The sequence below is a fragment of the Haliaeetus albicilla genome, chromosome 5 (assembly GCF_947461875.1).
Source record: "Haliaeetus albicilla chromosome 5, bHalAlb1.1, whole genome shotgun sequence".
Taxonomy (NCBI): Eukaryota; Metazoa; Chordata; class Aves; order Accipitriformes; family Accipitridae; genus Haliaeetus; species Haliaeetus albicilla.
In genome coordinates this window covers 19180396-19195481 of record NC_091487.1, presented here as the reverse complement: position 1 = coordinate 19195481, position 15086 = coordinate 19180396, and the positions used below count along the sequence as shown (strand labels likewise).

Genomic DNA, 15086 nt, shown 5'->3' with positions numbered 1-15086 from the left:
ACTGACAAAAACACTGTAACAGGATTTCTTTTTATACCATAAAAGAGAATATTACTAAACAGTTTTACATTCATCATGTTTTCAATGTTTCAACATTTACATAAAGAAAAAAATGCTGTAACAGCAATGCTCATGCAGGAGAAAAGAGGAAAAATCCCATGACTTTCAACTTTACATGCACACAAAGCTGGCAGTAAGAATATTAGTGGTGTGACATACAGAGAACTCTGTGCTAAAGAAAGCAATCGCATGATACAAAGAGGCAGTACCTTCTGCAGGACTAATACATCACTGAAGTGATGCATTTGATAAGACAGATTGGCAGGGTTAGCCAAAATTAACAGGTTTTTCTATAAAATTCATTAAGTGTCTGAGGCACCTTTCACAATCACAAATTATGAAGCCAGCTTATCTTTTGGTGCAAAGTTATGCATGGAGTCAGGTATGGACAGCATCATTCATAGAGCATCCTCTCAGCTCTGAAAAATTTTTTCCGAGTTTAGCCACTGTCAAACATGCTGTTTTATGTATCTTCCTACTTTCCTCTCCTCCACCAAATCAGTCTCCTGTACTACCCCATAAAAATCTATGAAAAAGTGAAGTAATCAATGAAAAAAAAATCCCACAGTTTACTATTCAAGGCTAAACACACAGCTTTATAATGTAACTGGTCAGAGAAAAAGAACGTTATTTCACATCCTGATTAAAGCAGCAGTTATTTTTATTGATCTGTATTCTTCATTCTCTGTTATTTAGCTTGCTTTCATCATTTCATTATTTTAAAGTGTACTCTTAAGATATTTATTCTACAGGCAAAATTTGTACCACAAGAGAAAATAGTTTATTATGAAAAATGACAGCAGTTGCAGTGTTGCATTTTGGACCAACATACTCCTTAGGAACAGTAGTGGCATAAAATCTTCTCTAATACAACACACTGGCAGCTGGCCATTATGTTATACAAGACCGTCCTAATATATCTTTATTTGCAGTCCTCTAGAAATGCATACTGCCTCTTTAATAATTAAATGCAAGTGTTAGTTGAGTGCATTCAGATCTCTTAAGATTACAGCCCTTGGGGTGACTGAATGGGCAAAGAATATCAGCCTTGCTTTACACACTATCAAACTTCCACTACTGATGGACAAAACATGTACGTTTTGTGGTAAAGGAAAAGGTGATTTAAGTCCTTAAGAAATTAACAGAACTGCACAGTGAATACTACTTACAAACTGAAAAAAGGGAGTAAAAACCATGAAAGTAAGCATCTGATGGATTGCCTTTGAACAGATCAAACCACAAATTAAAATCCAAAGTAAGAAGGAGGGGAAAAAAAAAAAAGATATATATATATATACATAAAACCCACACAAACTCCAAGAAAGCCAAAAGGTTTCTGATAATCTTCAAACTGTAAATCAGGTTTACAGGGTTTCAAAAGATAAAAAAATTAAATAAGAAGATTACTGTTTAAAATAAATATTTTCATAGAGCCTTTGCTACACCTCCAAAATCATGTTCCTGTTCAACAGAAATTGGAAGTCAAGTCAATAATACAAAGTGTCTTTTACTTCTTTCACTGGAAAAAAAATTGAACTGAGCAAGATACAGAACATGAGATTTTCAGCCCTGGCAACTATACTAACATGCCATAAGCATCTAGGCAAACCTCTACTTACTCAGAAGATAGAGAAGCTTAGAGAAGAAGATAGAGAAGATAGAGAGCTTTAACTTTCATTAATTATTTACACTACACAAAGGACTCCAATATCTGGGTTTTTTTCATGGTTCCGCTACTCCTCATGCATATGGTGGAAGCTCCTTTCCCTGAGGATACGGTAGCTTGGAAATGGAAAACTTGGGCTTTACATAATGGAATCCGTGCTTGGGCTTCTGCATTCTTTCAGTTTGCCTTCATTCTTGAGTGGGCTCTTATTAACTTGTAGCTCTGCAAAGAACAAGTAATTTAATGCTAACTGAGATGTACTGTTTATAGAGTAGGTCTGAGCAAGTTCAACTCAATGACACCCAAAGCTGTAATAGCAATCAATCAACTATTCAAATTTATCAAGAAGAAAGTCAGACTTCAAATAGCTAAACTTCTGTAGGACACAGATTTCCTGGAGTCTAAAGGAAGCGCTTTCCTTAATTTCCAGTTACAGGCTTACATATGAGCTAGTGTTTTCAAAACTCTAGTCTTATGTCAGCTATTTTAATGAGTAAATTTTGCTAATATTCAAAGATTTGTTTTCTACATTTTGTTAGGAATTAATATCTTTGACATGGTATCAGTCAAAGGCTAGGTGTCAAAAATGAATTTCTTAAGATTGGATTATAGTAAATGCAGTGACAAAAACAGTGCTGTGCATAAAGCTATAAGTGAAGGACAATTTAACAGAAATAGAAAGGAGTTAAAAAGAACATGGATGCAAAACTGTTGATTTTACCCTGCCACCTGAACTACTCTGGCAGCATTACTGTACAGTTTGTATTCAAGCAACACGGGGATTGATCTTACAGCATTTTTAAATTGGCATCATTTCAATGAACAGGATGGCTCTTGACTTGAAATAGCATAGTACTGATTTTCATTGCTCTAATACTCTGAATCATTCCAATACGCCCTACTTGCAGTATGAAAATACACACTGATATTTAGGCAATTTTTTCCTTCACGTGAATTTTCAGGGAAGATTTTGGATGCAATTAGCTAACGGCTTTCTGAAATTAAGTCATTAAAAACTGTAGAGATAAGAATGAAATTCTATAGAAATGACAGTCTTGTTAGGCAAAAGGTGCCAGCAATGGAAATAATTTACAGCAGTAAATACTACAGAGCAGTCTTGGCCAATAACCTTTTACCCAAACACCTATCATTTTCTCTAACAGTCATGAGAACAGAGTATTAAATATGTCTGCAACTTTACCTCTTTTGGGACCAATAAAACAGTCTATTCTGATGAAACTCTAAAAACCCATTCAGTATTTAATGAAGAGCACCTGAAAGACCAGTTTTCACCCACACTGTTGAAACTTAAACTGTTTAAACATGGTTTATCAGTTATGAAGATTATCAGAAAAATACAGCACAAACTAACACGCCCATCAGGAATAGAATGCCAATTTACAGTGAGAAGGTGTACGGGGCTCAGGAACTTGGTCACAGTATGGAGAGGCTGCATGGGGCCAGACAAAGGTATCTGGTTTAGGATGAGGATGAGGAAGATGAGAAGATACAAACAGTTGGAGAGGAGACTCTGTTCTTGAGAGAGAAGATGAGGAAGTATCAGAGGCTAAAAAGCGAAACAAAGAGAATGATAAGGGGGAGGGGGGGAAGCAGGAAAGAAAAAAGATCCAACAGGGTTTAATGGACTCATGGATGCCAAAAAATGCAAAGCATTTATTTCACCAATCAGTAAGATGGAAATGGCTTCTACATAAAATAAATACCAATTCTTCTGAAAGCAACATACCCCCCCCCATACTCATAGGTACTCTCCTTCCATACTAAACTAGATTAAAAAAACAAATTTAAGTGTTTTTTTGTCCCCTATGTTCTAATGCATAAATTTGTAGAATATATTTAAGGGGAAATAAAGATCAAAGTTTAAAACTCAGCTACTATCGTGTCCTCCTATGATAAACTCAGTGGACTGCAATGAATACAGAAAAAATTGAATAATCCGTTTTTAAAAAGATTGAGTGCAATTTACCTTAACCAAAATAGCCAGCTGAGTCTCATGTGATTTGCATATGCATATCTATCATTGGATATGAAATGTGCCTGCCTCCCTGTGAGATTTTACTTCAGTGATTGATTCATCAGAACTTTTTTTTCCCCCTCCATATTTAATTCCTTCATCAACATATACAAATATGGGTGCTTGCCACTCATGGCAAACCAGCTGAAATAGAAGGCAAACTTCAAGTAGATTTGCCACAGCTATTGATCAGGGCCTTAGAATTAACAGTCTAGCTTTGTAAGAAATCCACAATACACTCTTCTGATACTTCAAAGATTACACAAATATAAACTTGAATCATTTAATAATTTCTGATTATGGGATTGGTAAGTGCTCTATATAAAACTGGTTTTTAAGACCTTTCCGCCCTCCCCCCCAATTTCAACTTCTGTGTAATTGATACATCTGAGAAAAAGAATGTTTTACACCCATTACAGCTAGATGTATTTTTTTTTTAAGGATTTTAAAATTGACATTGCAAGTACACAAGACTTCAGATCTGACTTTTAGCTCTCATTTCTTGGTACTCAAATTGCCCGAACTCAGAGCAGATAGACAAAGATGATCACCATCACAGGTGGCAAGCAAAGTTAGGAAGGGGAAAATTTCCAAATGTTCATGTGTATACACATGCATAAATGTATACACATGGTAGCATTATACTGTATAAAGAGGAGGGGAGTGAACATTTCTGTCCTAAGAGGATTTTCCGCAATATGTTTCCTGCATACTCCTATTTTAACATTTGTTTACTTATTTAAAGGTCAAATTTTTTCTGCATTTCTAAACACTGGGGTTCCACAGAATTCGCATGAGCTCTTTCAGCCTATAAAGGTCTAACATCTTGACCATCTATTGTTTCTATCATCTACCATTTATGAACAATGTTTTTTTGACAGTCTGCTTAAAGTTTTCTCACTCAAACACTATGACAAGCTTGACTTCATCTATTGTTATAGTACCATAACCTTTTAATGTCTGCAAAATTTTTACATAATCTTCTGGATGAAGAATTTTGGACAAAACTTGGATATGGAGCTTTTATATGTATAATACTGTATAGAAAACAGTGGATAACAAAGCTGTAGTCCTTACCAGAATTTGAGTACTGGTATTGCAACAAGGTTTCTTCTGCTAAAATTAACAATTAAAAAAAACCCAAACAAACCCCAAACCCAACCCCAACCCCCCTTAAAAATAGAAAAAGAGACCCCCCCAACTCATCCTCCACAATTACCTTTTATAAGAAAAATAATCAGAAAGGGACCCCATATTTTTAATTTCCCATCTTGTTCTCCTTGACAGTAGAGATAAGCTCTAACAACACAGCTGAGATTCAGAAAAGATGACTAATTAGAACTTCTAGAAAAATCAGACATATATATATATAGATCCGGTTTTCCAATCAAGATATTGGCTGCAGGATTTGAATCTGGGGCAAGCTTCTTGAAATCTCACTGTTTTAGATGAGGTACTTAAAAGCGTTGAGGAATATGCAGTCCTTAAAAAGCAGCAATTCATTATGCTCTCAAGTGTGGCAGATATGAAATAGGACACCCCGAAGATGTAGATCAAGAGCTCTGTGTCCCCATGGGGGAAAAACAAAAGCCCACAAATAACCACAAAACCCCCTCCCACACCACCACCCCAAAAAGCACTTTGTTGAAGGCATAAAATAAATTATCTATATCTATGTCTATCTATATATGTATATGAAACCTTTAAAATCTAGTTATGTCCTTAGAATGAAACAATGAGCTAGACTAAAATATAGAATGATCACTACAGAATAATATAATGTTATCTTATACATTTTAATTATACAAATACAAGACAGAAAATTCTGCATTAGGGGCAGGAAGCTAAATTATGCCATACTTCAGACCATATCACACTGCAATTCTTTGAAATCAGGTGACCTGATCTTTGTAATCAAAACTGTTTGCCATCATAGCAAGCACAGAACATTTTCTGTTTACTGACATTATTTCAAAACTGAGTGAACATTCAATCCAACTTTAACTTTCAGAAGTTAAGTATCTAAATTGGATTTTTCCCTAGTGCACAATTCTGATGTTAAACAAAGAGATACATTACAGATTTCACTGTATCTTAATTTATGGGTCAGTGTATTCTAATTCATAGGCTGGCAAACTTTCCCATAAGCTGTTTGTGTCAAAGTGCAATTAAGCAGAAATTCACATCTGAAAAGTGCCAGGAAAAGCATGATACAACCCAGGAAACAGAAAACTCTCAATATTTAGAATGCAAGTAACATACTGTAAATGTTTTTGGAACTAGCATCATCATGGTAATTCCTTCTGCAATTTTCACAGGATGCATGGCTCACCTGCTTTTTGGCTATATGAGTTTTAAGGCATATCAATTTGCATTCTGATAACTGAACATATTAAAATAGGCAAATTACGTGTTGTAACTATTTACTGACATGTAACAATCTTAGCTTTTATGTAGTGTACCTGTGTACCACATTTTTGATATGTGTATCAAAATATCACAGTATATATTATCTGTAATAAATAAATTTTGCTTATAATGTCAAAGCTATGTCTACAATAAGCCAACCCACCCATGCAATTAAATTTTAACATATTAGAGATTTCAATTAATTTAATTAGCAACAATGTCTTCAGGTTTTTTTGAGATTAAAAGTTTTCTGAAATTTTTCTGATTTACCTTTTAAAAAGTACTTGCAAATACTGAATGGACAGAAAAGCATAAGACTTTGGCATATAGGCTAGTTCAGCATACTAATTTTTAGCCCTTGCATAAGAAGATACCTCTAAGCTTAGCAAGATCCACGCTGTAGGTATTTTAATTTATAGGGAACGTGGTCAGCAAGTGTTTCACAAATAAAAAAGAAAAAAAATCTTATATTGCACAATGTCTATTTCCACTTATATGACAACAATGAAAATATGATTTCATTTAGCAAAATAAAACAAAAAACCTAACGCAAAATCTAGCTATGGCCAGACCATTTTACCTATTTTATTGTTCAAACGCAGTTCTTACCTGTTTCAGGATCACTGAAATCTGGTAATGTAATTGTATTAAGCTGTCGTCTATCAGCAATAGCTCTGTCTAACAGGCTGCTCCCACGTCCGGAATCACTGTAATGAAGTATAGAAATTGCAAGCTATTAAAATATAAAATTATATACTGAGATACAAGTTGCATGCTGCCCTCCTCCCACAAAGGTTCCTGCTATAAAAGTTCTTGCTATGAACAAATTTAGTACCAAGCACCACTAACCACTCACAGTGCATTACGCCAGCTGCATTAAAACAGAATTAAGCTAAGCAAAACTAAATCCATATTTACTTCAGCAATTTTGTTTTCACAATTAATATAGCCACAAAGGGAATACAGTCTTCTAATTCGATTCATAGCTAACAGCTTTACAGAAGGGATTTATTGTACATTAAGCTTTTATATAATATGAGGTACAGCTCTCACACAAAGCCGAGATGGCAGATCTAAGTTTGAAAATCCACACTTTTCCCCAGACTGAAGAGAAACACTAAACTCAGGACACCTAATTTTAGGTAAAGATGTTATAAAGATACCATAACTGCATTTCACATATAAAAGGCATCACTTTTATCTCTGGAGTTTGGGGGGGGTTTGTTTTAATACACACACACACATATTAACTGCCTAATGTTGAACTGGATCATAATAGGGCAGTAGGAACATTCTGAACTCTTCCAACACCTCAGGAGCTTAAGCAGTAGCAGCAGTTTTCACTGATGGCTCCTGTGGACAAATGCACTTAATTTCTACTTCAGTTAATAACTCAGTATCTGTCCCTCAGGCTTCTTGCTGACATACTTGCTGGAAAACTAATTCCTCCTAGAACTACTCTTAAAGATTCAGCAGAAGAACAGGGACTGAAGAACTAAGTGCTCCTTCTCCTTAAGATGAGACGAGTATTGAGACACATTGACAGAAAAGTGTGAGGAAGCACATAAGTGCACTCCTTCTTTAACATTCTACAGTTAATATAGTAATTTCATTCTTAGGATTGCAAGTCTGGTACTATTCACTATCAATACTCTTTTAAAAACCTCATTTAAAAAAAAGCACCCCACAAACTTAAAAATAATTAAACTTTAAAGCAAACGGCCTATTAGCCCAACTTAGCTAAAGTTTTGTCTGATTCTTACCGAAGAGAAAAAACTCCACAAAATTCCTAGCTAAAAGTAAAGCCCGAGAAACTTTAATCTAAACTGCAAGGCTGGAATTCAGTACATCTTTCCATTTGCCTTAATTTTAAAATCCCCTCCTTCTGAATTTGAACTGAGAGAATGGCAAGAAGCCTTTCAGCAACTCTTTATAATTGCACACTTCAAAAACCAGTGAAACAACTTCCTCTCTTTGTACAGCTGTTACTAAAATGGTATAAATAAAATTCTGCATTACCCTAACATTATTGCATGACTGATTTCCTTACAAAATGATGCCATTATAGAAATCCACAGGAAACAGAAGGGAACTTTCTGGGACACACACTATCAGCTATAGTTGTTATATCAGTTGGTGCATATTTTCTGGTAACTGCTGTATTAATTACTTCCTCAACCCACAAGCAATGACATGCCAAATGTTGCTGACAAGTAGAGCCAGGCCTAGCGTAAGTATCTTCTAAGCACAGCACTGGCATTGTGGTTTGTTCTGTTTTCCTAATGCAAACTAAGAACTGGAAAAGAATTGAACTATTTTCTAATGAACTTCAAGCAGCAGGCTAAAGATAAACATTTAAACCTTCTAAGCGTTGCACCACAAAATAAGTTTTAAATTCATATTAATCATCTCATGAGGAAAGTGTTTGTATGCCAATTAAAGACAAATGAAAACTGTTCTAAATCAGCTGAACAAAGGTAAGGCACAGTGTTGCACTTAGCCCTGACTTTGTGTGATATATCTAGTTATACATAACTTATTTCATTATTAAGATTACTGAGGACATTGAACCCAACTGTACCCCACAAAATCTGATTAATTGCAAGAAGAATTATTTAACATAAAACACAAGCTTATAAAAAAAGTGAGTTCTTATCTCATTTGGAAAATGATACATCAAAATTAGTTTTCAGTCTAAATCAGAATAGAAAAAGATGTTTCAAATAAGCATAAAGAATATTTAAATATTTGAAAAACAACATTCTAAAAAAGGTTTCAAGTGATTAAAAGACCTTTTATTATTGGCTTAAAGAAGTATTAAAAAAAAAAAGAGCTTCAATTATTTCCAGTGGGAGACATAATTTTCAAACGGTGCTTTAAAACAAAATGAAGTGTATGTTAAAACTACAGAGGCTGGAAAATTTAAGTTTTCACAATCCTGCATCATCATTCTTCAGTACATCTGGAGTGCAGTTGAATCAATAGAACTTCCCAGTCACGTTTCAGGTCTGAAGTGATAATTGTTATCCCAGTCAGACAGATCTGGATCACCGTAATACCATATGAAGGTATTCAGTCCTTAAATTTCACTTGGACCATCCAAAGAAAGGTTACAGCTTGCTATCCATATTCACTGTTTAATGTAATTCTGAATGTGTGATTTGGGAAATCTTTCTCCTTCCATCATGACACTTATCCACAGCTCCTGTCCATTCCATTCCTAATTTGATTTTAATTTGTTACCATAAACCAGAACTTCAAGAAAAGCTTTCAATGTCAAGATAAAAAAGCAGTAAAAACTATCAGATGCAAAGTAATCCTCACTAATTTTTCCACTTAGATGTTCTTGAAGAAGAATGGTGACACATGTGAGATAGCAAACTGCTGTCTGAAGCTAACACAGCCAAGAGTAAGTTTTCACAGTCACTGCTGATGTCTGAAGGAAGCATTATTACTTAATGTGTATTTAACATGGCACAGTAGCTCTTAGCACAACAACAATAAAAAAGTAACGACAAGCCATGATTAGAGCCCTGATCAGTGTAGAGGATACAACAGCAGAGATGGAAGGTGAAAAGTTGTGCTGGAGTACATGCAAAGCCTCACTGAAATTAAGCTTACATATAAATGGTAACTATTCTGCACAGCAGTCTGACAATAAACTCTTAAACCCCGCTCCACACACACACAAACAGCCAACTAAAATAAACCACCACCCACTAAGTTAGAAGAGAAATTCTCTCCCGGCTCCCTGCTGCTAGTTCAGTGACTTTGAGTTAAAAATAATTCTGCTCAAACCTTTCTGGTTGCTGACGTACTTACTGTCTATAATCCCCGAGTCCTGCTCCCTGCTCCCCAGCGCAGTACCAGAGTCTTTCTCAGGACGCTGTGACGGACTCGGGTCCCTTCCCAGGCTTGTCCTGCCACACCCTCCAAACCTTCCTGCTCTGAACTGCTCACTAGCTCGCTAAGGAGAGACGCAATTTCCCCTCTTTGGCCATTAAGCCAACTCCGTCAATCTTCTTAAAGAGATGCATGTGTTTACATAACTGAGATCAAACAAAGTAAGAGCAAAAACTGAACAGATAATGTTCATCATACTGCTATACAGGTATCCGATGCCACCTGGTACAAAGCTCTTCTGCTGCAGCATCTGTTCTCCAGAAACTGTCAACCCTTCAAACAACCAGATAGCAGGAGATTCTGCTTGTCCTCTTCTCCAGGTACTTGATAAACATGTTGAATAACACCAGCATGGATTTCTGCAAAGTGGCCTTCCTGTTTATTTCATGGCTTATCTAAACATATGTGGCAAAGGACCTCCAAAGAAGCATTTTGGAAACCCAAATAGGATTGTATCAACTTATCCAAATACTTGTTAATGCCTCTAAGAACCTAAATAGGTTCATAAGCAAGACCTCCCTTTAAAAAAAAGCCATGCTGACTTTGCAAGCACATCATATTTACCCATATGACCTCTAATGTTTCTATGTTCTTAACTAACATCTAGTTCTCCTTCATTTTATTTAGTTAAAGTCCTTGAACTAAATTTCCACTACAGCAATCTCTCCTCTAGCCAATATAGAAGGCTCTATAACCCAGATCAGGGGGGGGGGTGTCAAGACAATACCAGTACATTGAGCCCCATCAAGGAGAATAGCAGTTACCCAATCTCTGTAATCAGTCCTCATCACTGCAGTTTATTAGCTTTGGCATACATTACTTCACAGAACTCTGGACAGTTTCTGCATGTCAATCAGCTGGTATCTTTGCACTTCAGTCTCCAGATTCCCAGAGGATTAGTTTGTTCATATAAAATACCAGACCAAGTAAAAGCAGGACTGCTAATGCTAACATTGCCCTGAAAAGCTACTGAGCAAGGTACCGAGCAGCCTGGAATTCTACAGCGTCTTACCTTGGGTTAGTGAGATTGTAGCAGGATTTCCAAATCTGGAGCATGTGTTTACAGGTAAGGAGTGCTTCATCTGGGCCTCTGCACAGGGACTCCAATTTGACTTTTGTAAACAGTAATCTAGTGAAAAGAGAAAGGAAATTAAAAGAGAAAGAAAACATATAACAATTCAAGCAAAAAATTTTTAAAGATAGCCAACATCACACCAAACTGGAGAAAACATAACTCCAAAGACAATGTTAATTTAAATAATTGTTTCATGAAGTAATTACAATAAAGTCAAATATCTAACGTCATCAAAGTAATAGTGCTTTTTACAAGATGGCCTTTTCAACTGGACAGAAACAATAGTTGACGGGATTTTTAAAAATTTTTTGTGAAATTAGCAGGACCACTAAAAACAGTACTTCATATGTTGAAAAGAAAAGAGATGTCTTCACTAAGGAAAATCTTTACTACTTTTATGAGAAAGTGTTTTCCATTAACTAGCTCAGATGATAGTTATCTAACATATACCTCACAAAAGAAAATAATTCAGTATGATGCAAGTTATTTCCCTGTAGTATTGACTTCTACTATAGGAAATGAAAGAGGCTATATTGAAAAAGATACCACTGGACCAGATAGATTCATGGGAGGTAGTCAGCATTGGTAAGGTCAACAAGAAAATGTAGCTCCACTCTACATTATGTTGCCATCAGCAGGCACTAAAATTGATGTTTGACTTGAATTTTGAACATTTTGAACATTTGCAAGTGACAACCTGAAGAAAGCACATCATTCATCAAATATGCAACAAACTATTCATAATGGAAGCAAACATGTTTGCCGGAAGCCACTATAAATTAATTCTGATTTCAAAGTTGACGTTTCTAAAGGCAGCAAGACAAATAAAGCACATAGCCTCATAAGATGATGACTGCATATTCCTTTTGCATGCCATGTAACAATAGAAGGTTCTCCACAGATATTAACTTAGACACCTTCCTGGAAAATTAAAAAATATAAATGTAATGAGACAATAAAGAAGCTAATCCATTAGTATGCACGTTTACAGGAGTCACAGCATCTGGGAATGTATACTACACTGGAAAAATACTAATTTAAAAGCAATTTTTAGTAAATTGCAAGATTAAAGAGCACAAAGCAGGAGAAGAGTATGCACATAAAACTGTTAGCCTACTTTCTGGTTTTAAACCCAGGTGTACTTTGGCATTTTATTTCAGAGCAACCTTAACCATCCTAAGTGAAAAATTTGTATGATTGGTCATATGGTTTGCGTGGGAAGACTGAGAAGGGTGTAGAGGGTGGGCATGTGTGAAAGCTCAGAACTTTCTTATCCCAAATACAAACTTCAAGGCTGCTAATAGTAACTGCAAACTGCCAGAGGGTTTTCTCAAGAATAAGAAATGACATCACGTGCCTCACCAAGTTACAGTAGCTAAAGCTTTAGTGCTCCACTGAACACCCTTTGCAGAAACTACACAGCATGTAAATCTAAAAATGAATTGCACTACCTTAATTGTACAATGTATATGTTGGTGGAACTGAGGAGGAAATAGAAAGCAGGTCACTGAGTTAAAGAGACTGAACACCTGCGGAGAAGCAAGGTAAATAAGGTCATATGGAGTCTCACCTGATGTCATGTAGGCATCAGAGTAATCAGTTACACTAGTTTAGCTTTCTTCCTATCACTAAATCAGATTTGAGTGTACAGGGAACTATATAGATAATTTAAAGTCATATTTCATTTAGCAGAGCATTTAAGACTTTCAGGAATTTTGTAGCAGAGAGAAGGCACAGGGTCAGTAAATCACTAAGATTCAGCATGCAAGAACTAAAAGAAAAATTGAGCAGGAGATAGAAAGGGAGGGGATTTGATTATTAAGAAATTATTTAAACACGTGTACAAAATAGCAGGACTCTGTGCAACAAAAGCGTAAGAACCTGGACTACTAGTGCAGGATTCAAGGACAAGACAGCAGAACACAAATATACTTGTAAGAATTAAAGCAGCAGATCAGAATTTGATGCTTTTGGATGCACTTGTTACACATGCAACATAATCCCTGTTTCTTATGCATCATGGCAATCAAGGTGACTGGATGGTTGTACGTTTCCCAAAATACAAACAATAAACAAAGTATGATGGAAAAATATTCATAATTCTAATAAAGAAAGGCTAGGCAATTGTATCTAATGGGGGAAAAAAAAAGTACACTAGTGTGGGGTTATCCACACTAAACCAAAAATAATCTTCTCGATATAAAAGGTTGCATTCATAAAGCCACAAAGAGCAGTTTCGCTGGGTCCAAGACATATTTGGACTATAAATCACAAAATAACTAAGACACTTCAGAAAACTGAGATGCAATGTTAACAGCAAAACAAAAACCTGCCAACTAAACATGTACTTAAATGGGGGAAGGAAGGGAAGAAAGAGGAAGGAGGCAATGGGCAGGGGGAACACCATGTGACAAACAGGTCTCCCAGATAACTTAAGTCTTCCAAGTTCCCCTGAAATATGGCTGGAGGTACAAGTTGATAACAAGATAAACAAGCAGCTCAGGGACAAGTACTACCTGGAAGGTTTTAGAAACTATGAGGTAGATCATCTGAAAAAGGATTTTCTGAAAGGTCAGCTTCAAGCATCTATGGAAACAACTCTTCTGGAATACAGCCTGCATTACTGACACAGGGAATTTTAAACTTTACAAGGACATTTTCACACGTGTTTTTAATACACTATTAAAAATGGTGAAGAATGGATAAAAACCTACCAAGAGATAGGATGATGAAAAACAAGCTGTACATTTTATGAGTATCATGAATTATCTGGTTGTGTTTGTCTGTAAGAGTCGGAGGTTTAAATTACTGGCACGTGGTGCAGAACAAAACATGACAGAGTAACCACAGCATGGTGGGACAGCACTCATGACTAAGAATGTGAGTATGGAGGAATAGACAATATTCAAAATAGAAATGAAGAGTAGAACAATGTGTGTCAGTGACATGTCAGACTGGAATAAATATAACAGATAACAAGAACAGAAATCCGTGTGGGTCAATTCCTTTGGGGAAGGAAAGTTGGTAAAACAGGTTCTGTTAAAGACATTAGACTAATGAGGCATTTGTTCCAGCATCAGTGTTTGATGTGGATGCAGACCTTTAACATTAGATAAAAATAAAGTGAATTGTATCATTTTAGGAGACTGATTATGCAGACACAAAATGGAGAACAAATCAAACTCTTAAGTGGAAAGGCTTAGTTATTCTTGGAGCTAATAGCTCATAAATTTATGAAATAGCTACTGAAGCAGCAAATGACTCTATTACCTCAAAACTGCTCTCACTGACTAATGAGGACATTATAAAACAGCTGCTCGCAACCTAATCCATGTATTGCTGAATTTTTATTTAAATAAAGAATGAAAAATCCCAAATGGGTTTATAACTAGGTCTTTGAATTTCAGTGGCATACACCCAAATAATGTCATAGCGAAGGTTAGCAAAGACATCCAAGATAACAGCAGAAGCCTCTCATTTAACATAAAGATGGTAAAAAGTTTAAGGATCCACATCTCAAGTTGAAGGAGTAAAACTTGATGTTTGGCAAGCCAATCATTGATAACATTGTGCAGGTAAGACATCAGGAACATGCAGAGATCATATCAAGAATAGCAGGGGACAGAGAGACGGGAGGAGAGAAAGAAAAATCAGCACAAAAAGCTGCATCTTAGGTACACAGTAAAAAGTAAAGATAAACTATACCTGAAGAGTTTATTATACAAAAAAGTTACAGTCTTTAAAGGCTTTTTTGTACCTAAGTACAAAAAAAAAAAAGTGTATCCTAAACAGGGGCAACGGGATGAAGATTAAGGATATTTCAGGAATGAACCCCCAACCTCCACCATAATCCTTATCTATGTTGTCTCAGATATGAAAACAATGACAAATGGAGACTAGGAACACTTTAAAAATTATTACAGCTAATGCAGTCAAAA

General features: G+C 35.8%; 1 protein-coding gene across 6 annotated transcripts in view; it reads right to left on the bottom strand.

The window, feature by feature from the left end:
- Nucleotides 1–15086, bottom strand: part of TTC7B (tetratricopeptide repeat domain 7B) — a 142592-nt gene that overhangs the window by 40927 nt on the left and 86579 nt on the right. For 2 of the 6 annotated variants that reach the window (XM_069783646.1, XM_069783647.1), the window contains 4 exons: nucleotides 11086–11202; nucleotides 6780–6877; nucleotides 3129–3293; nucleotides 1230–1280 (listed from right to left, as the gene is read on the bottom strand). In XM_069783646.1, the coding sequence (XP_069639747.1) occupies nucleotides 1230–1280; nucleotides 3129–3293; nucleotides 6780–6877; nucleotides 11086–11202 (431 nt within the window). The remainder of the gene's footprint in view (nucleotides 1–1229; nucleotides 1281–3128; nucleotides 3294–6779; nucleotides 6878–11085; nucleotides 11203–15086) is intronic. The other 4 variants (XM_069783648.1, XM_069783649.1, XM_069783651.1 and 1 more) reach the window with 2 other exon arrangements.